Consider the following 22,762-nt stretch of genomic DNA (forward strand, 5'->3'; position numbering starts at 1 on the left):
ATTATTTTATAATAAATACTAATAATAGCGCAGATAGGAGGAAACTTTTGGAGATGATAGATTATGTTTATGGCATAGATTGTGGTGGTGATTTCAAAGATGTATATTTATCTTCAAACTTACCAAGTTGCTTACATTAACTTTGTACATTTTTTTTTGTATGTCATTCATACTTAAATAAAGTAGTTAAAAGAAAAAAAAAACAGGAGAGTGATAGAAGCAGAGTAAACAAGTGCATTCCTAGAGAGAGTAGACAGGTTCAGGGAATTGTGTGCACTGACCTGGGATGGAAGCAACAGTCAGAAAGCCAGTCAGTGTGGCCAAATCCTGTGAGAAGCACGTTGCCTTTGGGTAGTCCCACCACCTTCCAGAGGCGGTCCTCCCCACAGGAGATTAGGATGTCTTTGCAGGGGTGCATGACGATGCTGCACAGGGAGAGATAAGAGAAGAGAGTTATGAGGCGATAACAGCAAACTGTTCCACATTTTGAATAAACAAAACAACAGTAGATAAACAACAACAAACAATCGCATTTCAGCAAAGCAGGACCACAGGACTGCTCACAGAGTACTATTTCAGAAGTCAAAAGAGCCAGGTTCCACTTCTTGGTGATGGCTCTCACGATCACCATCAACCTAACAAACTTCACTGGATCTCAGATTCCTCATTTGTAAAATAAGATGATTGGTTTAGATGATGTTCCTGTCTTAATCCTGACTTGAACATAATAATTCTGATTTTTCTTTTATGGAGGAAAAGTTATGCCAATGATAATTTGGCGTTAGGATATTTGAACCAGTAGGCATGCTTATTATAGAAAATCAAGAATCTTTTCAGACTACAGTGTATCTTAAATCAGACATTATCCAGGAAGAGATCATGAATCATAACCACATTATCACAGCTCTATAACAAATACTATAAATGAAACATTAACTCCATGGCCCACTATCTACACAAAGCAAAGAAGCTCAAATTCTGTGTTAATATGCCACTTAAATTGGCTTCAGTCAATGCACAGTACACAAATTACGGTAATGAATTCAGGATGCATAAGGCAATTCCCACTCTATAAAGGCATAGAGGGAAATGAGAAAGAAGTATGTAAAATTAATGATTAACACATTAAGCAGTATTATTTGAACTGGGCTATGATCATTGTGGCTATTTAAATATTGGAGTTAAACCATTCTAAAATCAAGAGTCTACAAGGTTAATGCCTGATATTTTATCTATGGCAATGTTTTAATCTTATTTATATAGAGTTTCATCTATGCTTTACAATGTAATAGGAACAAATGTGCCCAATGTTAAGCACCTATTAAAATTTTAGCCAATATATTACCAACAAATTGTTCAATTTCAACATAGTCATCTCAAATCAAAGACATAATTCATTTACTTGCCTATATAGTGAAATAAAACAAAAAACGACTTTAAAAAATAAAAATTACACATTCACTCCTCCCACAGTCCATTCTATGAATGGTCATGTTTCTCTCTTCTGCAATGTAGACTTTAGGAAATTGCTTTCCTAATGACATCATGGTCTCAGTCCACAACCTACCATCATTAACTCCAGGGCTTACATGAGAGCAAAACATTCCTCATCATAGATCCCTTCCAGTAATACGATTAAAATCCCAGAATTTGAGGCTGGAAACTTATGTTCTCACATTAGATCTATATAGTTTTGGAAATCTGCTGGGGTCAGTCAATGTTGGAAATAATCAACTTACAGGCATGTAAGCACTATGACCAGGACCCTCTTTCTAGTGAGACCCTATTTTTCCCCAGCATTCTGTTGCTCAAAATAAACACAAAAGGGAAATTAGCCATTTTGCAATTCATCACAATGTTAGTTTGTGACTTTCAGAAGACCAACTCAGGAAAGGAATTTATTACAGCTCAAATGGGGTAGAGGATACATTTATAGAACTTAATTAGAAGAAAAATATGATGAGAGGTAAAAAAAGGCCAGATTGAAATAAATTCTATATTCAAACACACAGAAGAAGGAAAACCAAATCCTTGAAGCTACTGAGTATGATATATGTTGGCTCACAGTTTTCCTGGCAGACACATGCACACTTGACTAGATGATAAATTACCCTCTTTAAGTAAGATAACTAAAATCACTGATGTCTTTACAGACTTTGAAAGATAAGTTTCCAAAATGACTTTTGTGAGGGGAGCTATTTGTAGAAGTTAAGGAAAAAAATATAAACAAACTCATTGGTAGCTAATCAGTCTTGAAAGTGTTTTTTTCCAGGCTCTTCCTGATCTCTTCTAATTTGGGGCCTCCTCCAAACCATCTATAACATCCACTTCTACTTCACATGGTCTTATCCTAGTTATCACACTCTCAGGCTTCTTTGTTCATGTAATTCTTTTCTAACACGGACTCTTTTTTTTTTTAATATCTCTATCTATAAATGAGTTTTCTTATAATCATTCTGGACAAATTTCAGTCAAGAAACTAATATTTTATTATTTAAAGAATATATTTTAATTCATTCATGAAAGAGTTTTTAAGTGAAGAGAACTATACCCAGCATATACAGAAGAGAATGCTTTCATCACAACCAATCAATCAATACTTGTTATTGAATTAGTCACTGAATAAGTATACCAGCAAATACTGGGTCATAGTGATAAAGACCCCCTATGAAAATTAGCAAATCCCAATTCAGATCACTCCATATGGGAGAAGATCAAGATTGGGAACACAAGTTAAGGGCCATGGACCAGAAATATTTCCCAAGGTACCTAAATTCAGTGTTATTGTCAACTCTGCAGTGAGGCACTGGTATCTGAAATCTTCCTCCTCTTCCTCTTCATTGTCAATTAAAAGCAATGATATCTAGTATTGTTTGAAAATTGAACATACACCAGAAATGGTATGTTTTTGTATCCTTACAAGTTCAATGAAAGTTCAGGAGAGGAGTGGTTTAGGTCTGTCCATTTGCTGTATACTTGCTGTATACTCATACCCAACAATGGCTGGTACAAAGTAGCTACTCAATAAATGCTTGTCAAGTATCTGAGTTATTAACAATTAGTTTTGTTATTTTGTGACTAAGTAAACAGAGATTGGGATATTATATAAATTGCTTAAGTTCACATGTGGTAATGGATGGAGGCTGACTTTGAACTCAGGACAGCCTCACTTTGGAGCTCATGATTTTAGCTACTTCTACCTAGTATCAGTCTTTCATAGTTTATTATTTATATGTGTATATTATAAACATCGATAAATTCTCATTATAGAGATTGGAGATATTATTATTTCACATAAATGCTTAAGTTATTTAGTCCCTATTAATAGAATTGAAGAACACATCTAGGAATTATCAATGTATATATCAGAGCTGGGTACCACTTAACCTCTCAGTGTCTTTTTTTTTTTTGTTATGTTTCTTTAGTTTTGAGAGAGAGAGAAAGCTAGAAAGCAAGTAGGGGGGGCAGAGAGAAAGGGAGACACAGAATCTGAAGCAGACTCCAGGCTCTGAGGTGTCAGCACTGAGCTTGATGCAGGGCTTAAACCCATGAACTGTGAGATCATTTCCTGAGCCAACGTTCGATGCTTACTGACTGAGACACCCAGGTGCCCCTTGACCTCTGAGTGTCTTAAAGGCTGTAGTGGACCCCACCCTTTACAACTAAAGTGCTCTGCTGCTGTAGGGAAAACCAGGTGAGTAGCATTCGCTAACTTCCTGTCTGCATAAAGCTTCTGTGCTGATTAATTGTATGTTGCACTTAATAAGATCTTTCTGAAAGATCTTATTCTCTGGTGTTAATTTTATGAGCCTTGTATGTACTTCAAGGTTTCAGAGGGCACAGAATTTTTATCCACCTATTTCCATAAGCACTCCGTAAAGGAAAATGTAGAAGGATATTTAGTAAGCGTTGATTCCATAGACTTTTATTTCACTGAGAATTTCCCCAGTATATTCAGGCCTCAACTTTTATCATTTTGCTTATCTCTGAATCAGTCTTTTCAGGAAGTTGAAGAATAGGAGAAATAATGAACACTTTATAGGAGTAGGTTCCTGATTAGAAACTTACAAACATTAACTCACTTAGTGGTCATAATATCCCTGTGAGTTAGGTCTACTATTATACCCATCTTGCAGATTGTAGAACTGGGGCACATACAGGTTAAGTGATCTGCTTAAGGTCATGAAGCCAGCAAGTGACAGAGTGAGGACATGCATATGAACAGAATGTCTCCAGAGTCCAAGTCTCTCAGTAGAGTGAGCTCAGAACCTCAGCTGCCTTTTCCTTTTTTGATGACAACAGAAGCAGAAACCATGGCATAGAGTATTTAAGAGTGTGGGCTCCAGAGTAAGATGTGAGTTTGAACTCTTACTCCAGTGTTTACTTGCTAGGCATCTTTAGATAAATCACTTCACTAGCCTTTTCCTCAGCTTCCTCATCTGAAAAATGGGAAGAATATGATACAGACCTCAGAGGTTTTTTTGAGAATTAAATAAGTAAATACATGTACAGGACTTAGAGTAGTGGTAAAAAAGTAATGAAACCTTAGTGAACGTTACCACAGCACAGAGTCACTGAGGCCAGCATGCCTAGCTTGAATATTGGCCTACAACTTAATAGCTAATTACTTTGTATAACTTCTCAGCCTCAGTTTCCATATTTGTGAAAAGGAAAAATAAAACTCATTCATAGAGGTGTTGTGAGGAGAAAAGAAGCTGGTATATGTAAAGTGGTTGAAACAATATCTGAACATAGTTGGCTGTCCATAAATGTTAGCTATTATATTATTCAACACCACTGAATTTCATTGTAACCTGGCCCTCCGTGCAGTTAACTTCTATAAACGATACATGCTTCTTTTAAAGAACATGGGTAGTAAATTTAATACTTCAAATTGTAGATATTTAGAGATAAATGATGTTTCCATGTGGTTTGACAGACATTGGTCACTGCTGGGCTTTATTTGATGTCGAATCGTCTGGTAAAAAGGCAGGTCCCAAACATAATACTTTCACAGGTAAACCTAAAGAAGTTCTGTGGTTGTTTATTTTATGATATGATTTTAAGAAATGCATTGAGGGAAACAGTGGACAGTATGTATACGCTGCCTCCTATTCCTGTCATGTATACAACTGAGACAAAGTAGTTGTGGACCATCGAGCAAAGCCTCTGCTAGGTCATAGACCTCCTGAGATGAGAACAGCACAGTTCCTCTCCCCAAGTTCGGTCCACAAATAGAGGTGTCCCTCTTGTAACCATAAAATGACTTTGCTTCTCAAAGATGTCTTCCTGAAGTTCTAATTAATAAGAATAATGAGCTCTTACTGAATATCTTCCTGGCACCTGCCCTAAGTGCCACAAAGTCATTTTACTTTAAACTTTGAATATAAGCTTTCTGCTTCCCTTTAACTTACTATTAATTATAATTACAAGATTCAAAGACAAAGGCCCTGTCATCTCATTCCCAAGTTAATAAGCTTGTGACTAGGGTGGAAATAGTACAGGAAAACATCTTAGGGATTTAAAAAAAGAAAATGTGGATGAATGCTAGTTCTGCTTCTTTATCAAGTCATGTCCTGATGAAGCATCCATAAAATGTTTTGTTAAACAATACCCCAGGCAAGTTACATAAACTATTATGTTCTATGAGAGATTTTTATTTTACAAAAGGACATATTCCTTATAATAGACCACATGATATATACTTCAAAAGCTCTCCTCTCTAATTGAAATTGTTCTTTCCAGTAGTGGCATTACACAAGAATATTTTGGAAGGAATATGTGTAGGTGTATGGCGAACACTATTAATTATCAGTAGAGTCAGTGACATAAGCACCGCTGTTAGACTTTTCAAAGAGAAGAATACTAATCCAAAAAAAAAGATTGTCACAAGAAAGACTAATTAGATACCCCTGTCTTCACTTTGGGTTATTCAGCATTGTAAATGTTTCCTTCACTTCAGTTCACAGGCTCTAATTATTTCCAACACAGAAGATGCACAGTAGTTTGAAAATGAATCGATATCAAAATGTGTGCCCCATAAACTTTAGGTGACCACTTAGCTACTTATCCTTGGTGACAGCACACCCTCACACATAACATATGTTTTTATCCAGCTTACCCAGACAAGTATATATAAAAGACTTGTCTCCTTGCTTAGCTAATAATTGCATCTTATAATTGGATATGCATCGAGATTTACAAAGCACTCTAACATGCGACTTTTTTTCATTATTTCGACAAATATGTATCATGAGCCTATGATGCAGTATGCAAAACAGACAGGGGCATCACCCTCATCATTTCACTCATTTACATATGAATGGAGGGAAACAAATAGCAGCAATATAATAACTGAACAAAATGATTCAAGTATAAGAAAAACACAAAGTGATGTGGAAATGATTGAGGGGGTGTGTTATTTTTGATGAAGTGGTTAGGGGAGTACTCCTTGAAGATATGACATGCTAGCTAACATCAGAATGGCAAGAAGGAAGAAGCATCTTTAGGATGATATAGGGGCAGGTGATTTCAGGTACAGGTGACTGCGCATGTAAAAGCACAATGGCTAAAAGAAATTGGTGTACTCAAGGGAAAGAAGACCAGGGGGACTGCTGGAGCAGGCAAGGAGGGCTGTGTTGAGGATGGATGAGGAACCGTAGAAAGACAAAGATCAGATCATGTAGGGCATCATAGGTTGAGAAAAGAAGACCGAAATTTATCACAAGATCATTTAAGTAGGAGAATGGTATATAAATGGTAAGTATTTAAAAGATCTCTAGCTGCTACATGGAAAATGAGAAAGTGCAGAGCAAGAGAAGAAACCAGGACATTTAGCTAGAGCTGTACAGCAGTAACCTAAGAATAATGGCTGTAAATCCATTTAACATATAGCTTCTCATTACTATGACAGATGTCACTTTAGCTTACTAAGATTTTCATCATTGTCTTTAGGAAGTGTCAGCTCAAAGTTGTTCTCACCAATAAAAAATATTAAATAAATTAAGTGTACTTTAAAAAGTGCCAAAGTAAAATGGAATACAACTCATAAAACATATGTATGCACAAAACAAAATAATTAGAAATCTGTCAAAATAAGGTATCAGGTCACATTCATTTTTAGAATTCAATGAAGGAAATGTGAAGTATTAAATATTAATACTTCTCTGTCACTTTAAATTTAAAAATTGTGATACTACAGATTTTATTCAAAGCTAAGTAGGATTTATATCGTCAAGATCTGGAAAGTAGCACTTCCTTTTATTTTTACTAAATAGGTGGGCATTGTCACAGTTTACAGACTTATTAATAATGCCCTGAATGGTAGTCAGAAAGGCTAACCCCTCCTTTTTATTTTAATTTTCTGTTCGATGTTCTTGCAAACATTGTGTATACATTATATTTACAGTAAATTTGGAGTAAATAGTTTTTTCTTTGTCCTGCTATCTGGCTGGTAATGCTAATCCAACCATCAACAGGTGAGGCAAGGAAGACTGGATGTGTGTTCAGGGTCATCAGTGGGGAAAGGCCTTAAGCAGTGACTTAGATTACACAGTAGATACTCAAAAGGCCAAATATAAAAAGAACAAATTTACACACAACTTATGTAACATCTTAACATTCATCCATATAAGCAGTTGATAAACTAAACCAAATCCTTTTTAACAAGATACAAATTATTTGGCTTTTCTCACTTCATGCAAAGAAGCAGTTCCATACAACTTTCCCAAAATCTTTGTTTTCTTTGAATTGCATAGCACAAATGTGTATTTTTAAAATACGTTTTCTTTAATTTCAGATGTAATAAGTTTTCTACGAAGAGTTTTCAAGTTAAATAAATTTCAGGTAAAGTCCTAAATAAATTAAACCAACTCCATACTTATAAATAAGAGTAATCTTAATTTTGTTATACTAATGTCTATATACTAATATAAACACTCCATTGAGATTTATAGATTTGTATTTTAATATGACAAAAATCTCCAAATACACACGCAAAGGTAAAGATTTTTCATTAACAATCAACTCAAAGTCACTTATGAAAAGTCAGCATATATGCAAATATGCTATCTAATAATTTTTCAAAATGTACTGTGGCCTCATCTACACAACTGGATGTCTCTGTTTCACGGGGTGGGGAAGCTCCCACTCTCGCGAATGCATAAATGATGCCATTTCCCAATTGTCTTTGAAATGAAAATTCTTAAGACCTGGGGACCAGTGGCCCTGAACAAAAGTCATCCTCACATAAAAATGTGATATCATTTATTCGGTCTCCTTCACTTTATTCTTGTTTTATTTATCAAATAAAACAAAACTTAGAAAAGGATACTCTTAATCTGAATAATATCATTCAATTTTCTCTAGAGCTTTCTGAAGTTTCTACTATATGAAAGACCATTTCAAAATACATACTCAACTAAATTAAATGTATAAACTCCAAAGACAAATGAAGCCAGGACTAGCTATTCAGGTAAATGGAAGGAGGAAGATCATCAAAACAGTTTAACTGTTTTCAGATTTATGAAAATATCTCCTGGAACCTTCCTGTTACTTTAGCAGCTGAACATTTTATGCTACATAGTTTTATACACACTGTGCTTCATGTTATGAAATCACTGTAGTTCTTTATGGTTTAACAGGTTTGAAAGTTACATTACACATTTATGTTCTTAAGAAACCCATTTCAATAATAAAGTTTATTTGGTTATTTCATGTTTCAGCAATTTACAAGAACCCTTTGTAGCTATGAATATAAAAATTTTCCATTCCACATCTTAGTATAATAGTGACATAGAATAGATGCTTTTTTAAGCTAAAGTCAAACATCCCCACAGTAAGAGCTCTATCATGAAATCTCTTTTCCAGGAGAATATTTAAAAATATGACTGAGATATATAATCTAGGAATAATTGGGAGTATTACTACTTAAGATATGGAATTAAGGTAAATTTACATGCTATAGTACAGAATTCTGTTCTGAATTTGGCCCAATTTATTAGAAACCACCAAGCCAATGTGAGGGTTGTAATGATGTTTCACTACCAGCTCTATTTTTGGTACATATTTGATAAATAAATTAGAAAGCCAAAATTAAATATTTTTGATTGTTTTATTTTTGAGAAATAGTAAAGTTTAGCACTTTTTTACAAATATGTTTTGGAATTTAAGGAACATGTTGAGATTATCATAAATTATAGAGATCATTCTGAATATCAAATTCTATATTAAAAAGTGTCTTAAGACTGTGTTTATATCACCCTGGCCCATTTGTGTCAGAGTCCATGCAGCAGGACTGATGGGGACAAGAAATGGCACTAATTTCCTAGTGTGGCACTCACTGTATGTAGCTGAGGATGTTCGAGGGGAAGCTGGAGCTGCCATGAGTGAGCCCCTGATCTTCCCAGTGAATGTGGAAGGAAGAAGGGACAGGAGTAAAACTCAGCTACAAAAACATCTCACTAAAGCTATTTAAAAATCACAAACAAATTAAGTTCAGGGTTGGCGACCAGAATTGATGAATACAATGAAAAATTAAGTTCACGGGGTGGAATTAGGTGGCCAACTGGGCCAAAGTGAGAACTGGTAAACACATAAGATGGTTGGACTTAAACCCTACAGGTCCGAACAATGACAGATTTAGAAAAGCAAGAAACCGACAGGAAATGTGTCTTGATAATTTGCCATGCAGTAGGGTGCTGTTTTATCTTTTATCCATATGAATTCGCCTCTAGGTTGTAAATGCTACTGACATCTTCCTTCCTCTCCATGTGAGAGAGACAGAAATGAAGAGGGGTATATTGGCTAGTTGTTCTTTTCCTAACTACCCACTTTGGGTAAGAAAAGGGGACAGAGAGAGCAATCCAAGCAGCAACCTGCTAGAATCTCAGGTAAGCACTGGAGTTTCTGTTTACAGTCAGATCAATATTACAGTCAGAACAGGAGCAACTGGGGGCTCCTGGGTGGCTCAGTCAGTTAAGCATCAGACTCTTGATTTCAGGTCATGATCCCAGGGTTGTGGGATCAAGCCCTTTGTGGAGCTCCACACTGAGCATGGAGCCTGCTTGGGATTCTCTCTCTCTCTCTCTCTCTCTCTCTCTCTCTCCCTCTCTCTCCCTCTGTCCTCTCTCCTGCTTTCTCTCTATAAAATTATATATATATGTGTGTGTGTATATATATATATAATTTACATATTATATTATATATAAATAATATAATTATATATTATACGCAATTTATATATTATATCATATATATATATATGGCCTATATATTATATATATATTTATATATAATATATATAATATATATAAAAAGAACAGGAACAACTGCATATTCAATTCCATGATATATTATCTATTTTTACTTCTACCAATTCGTGGGAGAAATAAAGGTATGTACCATTCCCAATTATCTGAAGGATACAGCTTAATTGAACCTCCTTTTATAAATAACTCAAATTACTTTCCATATGCATATTTAACATCTGCAGCAGAGACCCTCTTAAAATTTTTCAAAGCTTCCCTATACCATATGGCTCTGCTTTCAGTTACTTTTTGCATTGTGTGTGTGCACATGCATGTGCAGGCATGTGGGTGTGAATATACAACTTACATTTGAACATTTTATTTATGTAATCCTTAGCAAGGAAAAGAATCTCACTATAAGAGCAACCAGGAGAGGTGGTAGGTGTTTGCTGCAGTGTTTATCAAGCCCTCAATCCTTCTTGTTCAAGCTTCCTCCTGTGTGTTGTTTTCCACTTTACCTCAATCATGTAGGTATAAGAATGCTGAGGCTAAGGTTTTGTGTGCTTGAGCACTCTGCTTTATCTTTTCTCAATCTAAGTTTTCAGTGACCTGTAAAATTTCACCTGATTTAATAACTTCACTTATTATATATATTTCCATCCTCTTCTACAACAGCTCAGCTGCTTCCATGCCCCTCCCCCACATCTTTATCAATATTGCTAATGCAATAAAGCAAATTTCAAACTGAAGGGCAGAAAAGAATGATGTGGGCAGATAATCATGAGAAATACTTTATTTTAGGTCAAGTTAGGCACTGGCAGTTCTAAACACAAAGTTGCAAATGTGTTAATAACAATCATTCTTATTTGGGGCACGTGTGTGGCTCAGTTGGTTTAATGTCTGACTTCGGCTCAGGTCATGATCTCAGTTTGTGGGTTCCAGCCCCACGTTGGGCTTTGCACTGACAGCTTGGAGCCTGGTCCCTGCTTCAGATTCTGTGACTCCCTCTCTCTCTGCTCCTCCCCTGCTCGCACTCTGACTCTCTTGCGCTCTCTCTTTTTCTCTCCCAAAAATAAATAAACATTAAAAAAATTAAAAAATAATCGTTATTATTCTAGAACATTTTGGCAAAAGGAAATTATTTTGTTATAGCATGTTATTAGTTTGACAGAGATAGAAGGAATTTCATATGTTATGATAATTTTCTTTTTTGGTTAAGACAATCACAGCAATAGTTTAAGCAATGGAGCTCTACATAGCAGTTACTCTAAAGGTTGTGGTCTGTGTTACTCAACTTAGCACTTGGAGGATACCTAAGCCTTGGTTTCCTGTTCCTTAAAATAGGAATAATAAGTGCCTTTAGCTCATATAGGAGATTAGATGAAACAATTCATAAATAGTGCTTAGTGCAGTTCCTGGTGTTCAATAAAATTAACTATTCCAATTCTTATTTTAAATAGTTTTGGCAGCTCTTTCTCACATAGTAGATATTTAGTGAGTTCTTGTAAACAGAATTATCTCCTAAAGATGTCCATGTCTGGAAGGGGGGGTCATTCAAAAGACATGAGAGTTGGTTGACCCATGAGCTGAGCTCGGGCAGTCATAGCCTCCTCACTCCCTCTCCTGTCCTTGGAATGTGGGTTCTGTTTGTCTTTCCTGTTACCAGAGGCTGCTCCAAGGGCATGGCCTTGAGATAGTGATGTGGTGTGGAGAATATCTGCATGATATACATGACTGAACCCAGTTAAGTCCTCTATATAAACTTTTAAGATTTGGCAGGTGGGCTCAGGGATCTATTCGTATTGCCACCACCGAAGACAAGGCTTGTATGTTAAGTTTCCTTGATTATTAAAACAACTACCAACCGGGAGGGGGTTGCCTCTTTCTTCAGTCTCTTCCTGAACTCTGAGTATGGGAGTTGATTTCAGATGACATACAGAAAGCCCTCAAGGAGGTTATGAACCAACAATCCTTGAAGTCTGGGAATATGCTTAAAGTAAGAAAAGTACCCTGGAGGGTGGGTCTAATCTAATTACAGCAGTCATTAAAAAAAAAAAAGAGAGACAGAAATTAAGTCAGAGATATTCAAAGCATGAGATTTGATCCACCTTATCTGCTTTGAAGTTGAAGGAAGGGGAAAATGGATCACAGAATGTGGACGACCTCTAGAAGATGAGAATTGTTCTTACCCTGGCAGCCAGCAAGGAAAAAGGAACCTCAGTCCTATAAGTATCTAGAACTGAATTTTGTCCACTATCTGAATGAGGCTGGAAGCAGATTCCACCTCAGAGTGAAGACAAGAGCACGGTCTTACTGATGCTTAGATTTTAGCCCAGTGAGATGCCAGGCAGAGGACCCAGTCAGCCTGCCCAGACTTCTATCTACAGAACCATGAGATAAGAAATGTATGTTGGTTTAAGTCACTAAATTTGTGGTAATGTGTTATAGCAGCAATAGGAAAGTGACACAGTCTTAAAGTAACAAAGGAAATTAAATTTAATTCAGAACATTATTGGTCTGTTTCGTGGAATATGAAATTATAGTTTCTAATATTTTAAATTTAATATAAAGGGGTCTCACTGATTTAGATCAGTTGTTTTCAATGAAAACAAAACCATTAATATTTTATAAGTATATTATTTTGTGTCAAATTAATCAAAATTCCAGAAGGAACATAGCTTTTTGCCATGACTGATTTTCTTGAGATTTTTATCAGTCTTGAATCACACAAGAACACTGTAATTAAGTCAGAAAAACAGTAAGCAAAGAAAGGGATATAAAACAAGATACTTTAATTTCCTCCCCAATGAAATGTTAAAGTCCATCTTGTTCTAAGAGAATTTTCTTTAGGCCTTTATGGCAGGTAATTTTAGTGGCAATATACATAGATACATAATATTATTTTATATTGTACCATATTTTATATATATATATATATATATATAAACATATATACACACTAAAATATAAATATAAATATTTAAATATAAATATATTTATATAAATATAAATATAAAAATATAAATATAAAACATAAAAAATATATATATACACACACTAAATCTTTTCTTCTCACAGTTTTCAATTGGTTTTATCAGATTGGAAAAATATTTGATTGTTGATAAGCTCTCTTTTCCTAAAAAATATATATGAAATTAATTTTTTAAAATAGCTTTAAACCTTTTTAAGAACCACAACAGTTCTTTTTTTTATATTTATGGTAGTTGATATATTTTCACTTGTGAAAAATAATTAAGACATTAATTCACCTCACATAAATCATCTAACTGACTAATGACTATGTTTTACAGTAAGTAGCTTTTTTATCATCCCCAAATAACCTTCGGTTATTCTCATGATGAAAATATATGGCTCCAACATACTTACATACATACATACATAAATGTATGTGCGTGTGTGTATGTGTGTATATACACGCACACATGCACATATATATAGTTAGGAGTTACTCTTAAAACTAGTTTTTTTCTTTCTTTTACTTTTTTTTTAGCAACATTGATAAAAGTAAAAGTATCTGTAAGAATAAACTGGATCTTTTCACATAGTTGCAACTTTACAGTAATAGTTTCATTCAAATTTTACATTTATTTATCTTCTAAAATGTGTTTAGTTTTTTGGGTTTTTTTTTTTTTTTTAGTATTATTTATTCATTTTGAGGAGAGAGAGAGGGAAAGAGAGAGGGAGAGAGAGAATCCCAAGCTGAGAGCATGGAGCCCCATACAGGCCTCATCCTACCAAGCATGAGATCATGACCTGAGCCAAATGAAGAGTCAGAGACTTAACCCACTGAGCCACCCAGGCACTCCACGAAATGTTTACTTTTGTGGAACACAGATAAACATCAGCTTTTAAGATCACTGCTATTGTATCTACAATTCATTCCTGTGTTCAGTCCCTTGGCAGTGTAACTTTGCAGTATCTCTTCCAACTGTGACTATAGACCTGCCCATGTGACTGGGAGTAACCAATGACATGTTAGTAAATGTGGCACACTTGGAAAGGTTTGAAGAGTATTTGTAAGACTAGGCTTGCTATCTCTTCTGCCCTCTATCATCATCATGACAAGAATGTACCTTCCTTAGCCTAATGGGGGATGAGAGAAACATGGAGTGGAACTAAGATGTCCAGATTTTCACTTTCTACCAGCTGCCCCCACACATAAAAGTATAGTCAAGACTAGAAGAACCAACATCTAGCTACAAACAGTAGACTTGCCTAGATGATGATCTCAGATGCCCAAGCATTAAATACTTATTGATGTACATCACTGAGGTCTTATGGCTTCCCCCCTGCCACCATCTGAATTAGGATAAAAAAAAAAAAAAACTAACAAACACAGATGCATTATTTTATACTTTGTGCTATTTGAGAAATTCTTTTTATGGAATCAGAAACAAAAGCTTCTTTTTACATTTACCCCAATTACTGCTATTGAAATAACAAAAGCATTTCTTGCATAAATAACTTTGATTGTAGTATTAAATTTTGTATTCCTTATGGTTAAGAGTAAAATAAAATATTAACAACTTAAACACTTTTTTCAATTTATTATCATATGTATTTGTTTTCTATGGCAGTTTTAATAAGAGAAAGTATTTAATCTATTGTATAAATCATAGCATTTAGAGTCATAGTCACTGGACTTAAGGGCCAAAAAGACTTTCTGTTTGGATATATACCATGTTATACATGCATTGTGAAAAATGCTGAATTCCAGTGTCATTCTTCATGGCCACCTAGTAAATATTTGAGAACCTGATCCTGTTTTCAATTTATCTGCATTGCCATGTATGCAAAAATATTTTATTATTATCCTATGACAACCTTTAACTTGGAAATCAAATCAGTTTCAAGCAGTTATATAACATGTGGATGAATAACTAAAAATTGTTTTTAAAAAGTACTTCCTATTTATTACATTGCTTCCCCTTCATTGGTAAAGACAGTAAAAACTTGAATATAGCTTTGAATATTTAAAAAATAATTTTAGGAGCACCTGGGTGGCTCAGTCAGTTGAGTGTCTGACTTCGGCTCAGGTCATGATCTCACAGTTCATGAGTTCAAGAACCCCACATCTGGCTGGCTGCTGTCATCACAGAGCCTGCTTCGGATCTTCTGTCCCCCTCTCTCTCTGGGCCTCCCCCACTCACGCTCCCTCAAAAATAAATATTAAAAAAACCCTAATTTTAAAAATTATCTATGCTTCTTACAGCCTACAACTTATCCATAATCAATTAGCATTTATTGACTATTTACTGTGAGTTCAAGATTTCATTAACCAACAGAACAAGGAGAATATAAGATATACTTCCTGTGTTACTGGATTGTAATCTGAAGCATTTAATTTAGTTTTCTGAAAACTGGTAGATACTGTGAATATTATATAAAATGATTTTCAAATTTCATGTGAATTATTTTTTTTGACCTAATAATCTTTTTACGTGTTAGAAATTCCAAAACATTTTGCTGCAAGTCCCTGCAGTCTTGTTAGAAATCAGAGACAACGGAAGTCACCATTTTCATTCATTTTCAACAATTATCACAATTTCCTTGTAATTTTTGTTCTTCTTTGCCTTCATCTTTTCCATCTGATTTTTGAATCTTAATTAGGCTGAGCTGGAACTCTTGCACTGGAGAGTCCTCCCACCTAACTTTTCCCATCCATTATTTCAGGTTTCATTTGGCCATGCTACTGACTTGTTGGAAATGTCAAGGGAAGTAGAAAATCTTTATGCAAACTGAGTGTTCCTTGTTCTCTGTTCTCTGACAGTCTGCAGATATGAGGACAGCAATTAGAAGGCAGCTGGCTCCTTGACCTTTACGTTTTAGCTTTCTTATTCCTAATGTTACTGCCACCCAAAATGGCTGCTCTGAACTATGAAAAATCTGTAACTTTTACAAATGGCTGTAAATAAAATAATTAAAATTATCAAATTATAATTATTACTAAAATAATAAAATATTGTTAGAAGGAAGCCTGTCACCAGGCTTTGTGTTTTTAATGAGGAATTTCCTTTAAAGCTTACACTCCTAGCCCCTCTCTACAACATCACTCACTCTTTCTGAGAATGCAGGAAAAACTTGTCTGTATGGCCACATGGAAACTTTGGAGTAAAGAGTTAACTTTATAGTGCTCAGTTCCTTCTAGTTTCTGTCTCTTCACTGCCTGTAGTGAACACACTTTTTCAGTTCCTATGTGCTGTACATTACAAGGATAGGCCCCTGTGTGATGGGCCAACTATCACTCAGCATTATCTATGCCCCAAAAGGTTAGCCTATTTGCAAGAGTAGAGTAGTAAAAAGGTGAATGTGGCCACATATCGAAATATCCCTCTAATTTAATTTTTATCAGTAAAAGCTAATATTTCATCTCCATCTTTCAGAGGCCTGGGTTTAGGTCTCAATGAGATCTTGAGTTGGCCAAGGAAAAAAGGTATGCATTTACTGGCTCTCTAAATTCCAAATCTTAAGAAAAAGACACGCATTAGGAAGACTAAACATGTTTTAACATGTTTTTCATAATCTTGGGCATGCCGAATTTGATCCTCATCAAAGTACCTACCTAGGTAGCTTCTAATGTGCCTTGTGCTTTTAGGTTTGCTGCTGCTTTTACAGATTTGTAGATGGTTATAATGTGGGCCAAGCACATGGATTAGTAACTATGGATTATGTGGTTCTCCATAACTAGTTTCATAAAACAATTTCTCAAACAATATGAAATATTAAACTCTAAAAATAAGTTTGTTTCTAAAAATTACTTCTAAGAAATAAGCTGTCTTGAGATATATAAGAAATAAAGCTTTTCCTTTGTATAATTTTCTTAAGACTCCTAAAATTCATATTCATATTCATAATTTGTATTCATATTAATATTAATTCATATTAGTATTCACATTCATAAAGTATTCATTCCATACTTTAAATGCATAATCTGGGTTACCTGTCTATACATTTATTTCCTCATTTATAGAACATAAATATTGAGGGATTAAATAAAATTTAAATTAAAATACATAGAAAGCACTTAGGAAAGCATCTGTCATATATGAGGTGCTCAATTAAATTGTGGTCATTATTTTTTTCATTATTTCCACACTTATGAATCACTTTCAAATTTCTCAGCAAGTTAATTTTTAAATTTTAAACCAAATAATAATTGAATTTTAAGCATCTTTTCAATTTCTTAACAAAATATCTGAATTCTTCAAACTTAAATATAGTGCTTAGGGAGGGGGAAAAGTCAGATGTTTTCAGTCTTTCAGTTTTAATTTACTGGAAATGTAGACTCTAATGGAAAAAAAATGATTGTTGGATTCTTGCTTTATACCAACCCAAGAGATCTATACTATCTATCTATCTACCTACCTACCTATCTATATACAACTACATATGTATACAACCAAGAGATCTATAGATCTCTTTCAAGTTAGTTTTTAGGGAAAAAGCTACAAAAGATCCAAAATTATTGATCAGTACTCTGATGCCTACACGTAACACAGAATTGTTGATTTTCGATTCCCTCTTATAACAATATATCCTTTCCCTATCTTTGTCATAGCTCATCATGAAAATTAGTATCCTTTAACAGAATGTAGTGGTCAAGAGTGTAAATGAGTGCTATTTTGTATAAGGATCTTTAATAATCTTAAAATCATTTAAGAATTTTTTTCAGGTATATTAGCTTTGTCTCTCAGCTTTCTCTGGAAATACATGTTAGCATCAGGGGAACATTTATTTCCCCATTCAATCACAATTCAAATGCAGAAAGAAATGAACATAGTACACTAACAACTCATTTTCAATGAAATGATATTCTACAATATCTAGTTTGGGTGTTAACAAAATGATACTTTGGCAAGCAAGGTGTTAAACCTAATCTATCCATCTCCTATTTTTAACAATTCAATTCTTTAGTAAGCTTATCTGTAATGCAGTCAAATGCTTAAATACAAGTTGCATATATAAATTTTTTGGTAAAAAAATATAGATATATAATTTCTTACCATTAGAGGAATCATTAAAAAAAGAAAACAAAAACAAGATAAATAAAATGCCAATAATTCCGGGAAAACTGACAAGGGAATAAATCTACTTTTAAAATATACAAAAAACAAGTGTACAATATATGTACCACAATAATAATATATACTATTCAGGTTTAGTTCTTAGTCCTTTACTTGTATTACTAATCCAGTAGATTCTTCTCCATATTAAAGAATTACATTTTGTAAAATTCTCAAGCTTGGCGAATTAAGGAAATAAAATTATAATCTGTAGAACAAAATTATTCAAAACCCACAATTCTTAACTCATGTATTATATGAAGTGCTATAATGCTTTCATATTTTGTTAGCATTAAAAGTGGTTTTATGTTATAGACCTATTTTACAAGACTGAGGAAATGAACATAAATGTTTAATTGTGAATTTAAAAATATTTAGGAATGCTATTCCATCCCATTTTGGCTAGTAAAATATTCTCTGTTTCCTACCATTAAAAGAAGTTAGATACTAAAAAATGCAGAGATTTCAGAAAATTTTTATTATAAATATAACTTAGATTTTGGTTATATAAATATTTGTGCCACTAAGCAAAAGCCCCAAAACAGTTATATACATAATTTATTATGGGGTTTGAAAGTCTAATAATGCATGCATAATGTGACACAATGAACGTACGTACCTATAATTACAGTCTACAAGAAAGAGCATTCTCTGTACTTAAAAAATAAGTCCTCAATTACCAAATAAGATGTGTTATATTTCATTAACTTTACAATATAACTCTACTTTAAACCTGAACAGTAATGAAATCTTAAAAATACATCAACATTTAAGTAAAAAAAATAAGCACGAAAAGAGTAATGCTAAGCCCATGCAAATTACTGTTATAGTTAAGTGATTTTCAAATTTTAAGTCTGCTTCCATTAAGGTGATTATTTTCACTTGTTTTATTAAGGAAAAAATTTCTTCTGAAAAAAAATGCTAATATCCATCAGGCAAATAGGGAAGCAATTAAGTAGACAAGGATCTAAAATGAAAGTTAATCCCTTACTTTCCTAGCACTAGTATGTATAATACCAACCAAACCGCTTTTGTGCCCCATCAGCTTCCCAAGTGAAGAAATAGTCTTGCCAACGTAAGTCTGTCTTTACCTATCAATTACTCTTATCCCCATTTGTCATGCTTATGGCTATATTTTTAGGAGTGAGAAGGGCATGGCAAAAAGTTTATGTCTCCCATCTAAGAACAATCAATTAAAAACAAAAACAAAGCACAATAATAATGACAAAACTCTTTTTTCCACTGCAAGAATTAATGGAAATGTTACGTACCACGGTAAATTAGTTGGCAATAAATGAACTTCACCAGAGCCATAAAATCTGAGACATTAGCATGGCTATGTTTTCAGACTGAGAAATATTTCAGGACCTACTATGTACTTAAACCTCAGCACATCTTTATTCATTTGTAATTATTATTATTATAGTTTCTGGTCTTAGTTTCCAGTATTTTTCTATCCAACTACACTATTCTCTGATCCACAAAGAAGCACAATAACACATAAAATGTACTTTTCAACCTTATTGCTTTCTATCTGTTTTCACTAGGGCTGCCTCGTGATAGCTTGCTTATTCCTCCATAAACCACACGCTACCTCTCTTTCCACTCACGAGTCCTAGCTATATTTGAGACTTAGAAATTCGATCTTTAAGATGACCTCTTCCAGTGTGCCTGGGTGGCTCAGTTGTTAGGCATCCCACTTGGGCTCAGGTCATGATCTCACGGTCCGTGGAATCAAGCCTGGAGCCTGCTTTGGATTCTGTGTCTGCCTCTCAATCTGCTCCTCCCCCTCCCCCCACCCCCACTCATTCTCTCTCTCTTTCTCTCTCAAAAATAAATAAATATTTAAAAAATTTAAAAAGAAAAAGATTACCTCTTCCAAAAAGACTTTCCTGGTTTCCTATAACTGGTTGTACTCTTCCACACCTGAGACTCCAGGGTATTTATTGTATACATGTATGGAATTTACCTTATTCTGCCTCAAATGGAATCTTTTACCTTCCCAAATTAATGAACAGTGATTCAACTGTCTAAAATTCTAGATGATTTTCCAAAGTCAAGCAGCCACTGTTTCATTTCTCATTCATATTTTAAATAACTAGTTATCAAACGAAAACAATCCAAGAGGTTGCCACAGCCTGGGAGAAAAAAAAAGTTTCTCTTCCATTTTGAGTAGCTCTGTCCTCCTGAATAAACACCATCAATTTCAGGCATCTTACCCATTATCCAGCTAACTAAACAGGACAATATCCTCTGGATGGTTTTGTCTCAATTGTCAAGGTAATTGCCTCAATTCTTTTCGTCACTGGGTAATAGAGACCTGGCCTAAATGTGATTATTATTAAAATCAAGTGGTTAAAAAATATAAATTCGTTCTCTATCTACTTAATTTCCTATTAGAATTTTAATGTGCATTCCTAGTTTCCAAGTGTGTGAAAAGATTATTGAAAAGATTTGAAACAACAAAAAAATATATCTTCTTTCAGAAATGGCCTGTTTAGAAGCCCCCAGGAACCTCAAGAGTAATTATAAAGCAGGGATATGGAAAGTTTGCTGAGCATATGGCTTTCTCTTTAAGGATATTGCCAATTTAAATGTCCTTTTCCTACTTTTTCTATGTTTTTCTCTTCCTTTTCATTATAGGAAAAGTCTTCCCCTCCATTTCCCCCTCCTCATCTCCCTTCTATAGCTGTTAGCAGGAAGCCGCAAATTTCATTTCAAAAAAGATGTTTTAAATAGTAGCTCCTGAGAAAGTGGGTAATTTTCCACTATAGGATTGTTCTGTAGTATAATCAACTTCTGAAATTTCATTGATGGATGACACGGTTGGATGCATGCCACACACCATACACATCAACTTTACTGCTGTGCAACAATAATGTCACATTCTGGGTTGTGAAATATGTTCTCTTTTAAGGGAATTTGCAATACATAATAAAAAAGATCTCATTTCAGGATTGTTGGTTTTGGCTGGATGTTAGATGTGAGAGAGCTTGCAAAATGTTTTAGAATTTTGCAACTTGATTAGCCTTGAGAAGTGTAAGAATCATTTATTTTATATCATTGTTATGTCTAAGATCCTGCTAGGGAAAGTCTATTGAGATATTAGAGATTTCCTTAGGAATTAATTTGTGGCTCCACTATTTTTTTGGGAGTAAAAGTAGGAAAGAGATCATGAAAAATGTTTCCTTGTATATAGAAAAAAAAGAATACATTTTAATAATATCATTAAAATTCTACATTGCAAGTATTTTCTTTTTGAGTCAAAGAACAGTAAGAACAAAAGACTCAAGTAATAATAAGTCTGATGGCCATTCTCCATCTTTCTGCTGAAGCTCTGTGCAGTTCAGTGTTTTAAATGGGATCAGCAGCTGAAATATTGTGGAATCTATAGTAATTAACCAATTCATCTTACATTTAAATGTATACTTTGTAGTCTTTGAGAATTGACTCCCCCAATTATCCACAATGTCATTTTTTCTTTTTTTTGTTTTCTTTTCCTTTTCTTTTCCTTTTCTTTTCCTTTTCTTTTCCTTTTCTTTTCCTTTTCTTTCTTTCTTTCTTTCTTTCTTTCTTTCTTTCTTTCTTTCTTTCTTTCTTTCTTTCTTTCTTTCTAACTACAGAGCTTGGAAAGCTAATACACCTTCCTATACTATCTTAATAGTAATGGTGACCATGTCACATGATTCTTCTACCTGGTGAGACAGTCCATTTTTTCTTGCATATAAAGGCAAGGACAAGGACAAAGCTTTTGACCTTTACTTTTTCTCCCCTCCTCTGCCAGTTGTGGCCAGATACCTAAAAGTACAGCAACATGTGTTACAACCCTGAGGACAAAAGAAACACACTTAGGATACCAGTTTAGGAAGGAAAAATGAGTCAGACGATGTAATAGTTTTGTTGAGCTAGTCTGCATGGTATAAAGAAATCCTTGTGTGTTTAAATGACTGTAGGTCATTTTGCCTCTTGTCAGCTGGACACATCCTAACTGATACTCAGTTTAGGACCTAAAAAGTACATTGTTGTAATGTCATAACCTAAAATGTAGAATTGCTAGAGTGTAAAAGACATATGTTAAGGACTCAAGGATTTTAGGTTGAGAAAGTAACTCTGGTAATATGCTGGTGAAACATTTGCTCAAGTCCACATATGCAAATGTAGACGACACACTTATCAACTGGAATGACACATCAATGGGTAAGGTACATACTTATGTCCCTGTTATATTTTTAAAAATTACTTTCAAGCCTGGGATGGTTGGATAGTCAATATCCACATTTCTACCACCTCCATACATATTACTGAGCAATATAATCAAATAAGGAAGACAGAAGATGCTGCTCCCAGGGTGGCCATTATTCTCAAAGCAGTAGCAGCCAATTAAACGGACTTAGCCTTATGGCCACCAGTGATCCTCCTTCTGCACAGAGC

General features: G+C 34.4%; 1 protein-coding gene across 2 annotated transcripts in view; it reads right to left on the reverse strand.

Moving 5' to 3' along the window:
* Nucleotides 1–22,762, reverse strand: part of SPAG16 (sperm associated antigen 16) — a 1,004,062-nt gene that overhangs the window by 510,955 nt on the left and 470,345 nt on the right. For both annotated transcript variants that reach the window (XM_053905193.1, XM_019446088.2), the window contains one exon: nucleotides 282–425. In XM_053905193.1, coding sequence (XP_053761168.1) covers nucleotides 282–425 — 144 coding nt within the window. The remainder of the gene's footprint in view (nucleotides 1–281; nucleotides 426–22,762) is intronic.

This window comes from Panthera pardus, unplaced genomic scaffold, assembly GCF_024362965.1.
Source record: "Panthera pardus isolate Hobbes unplaced genomic scaffold, ASM2436296v1 HiC_scaffold_10, whole genome shotgun sequence".
Lineage (NCBI taxonomy): Eukaryota > Metazoa > Chordata > Mammalia > Carnivora > Felidae > Panthera > Panthera pardus.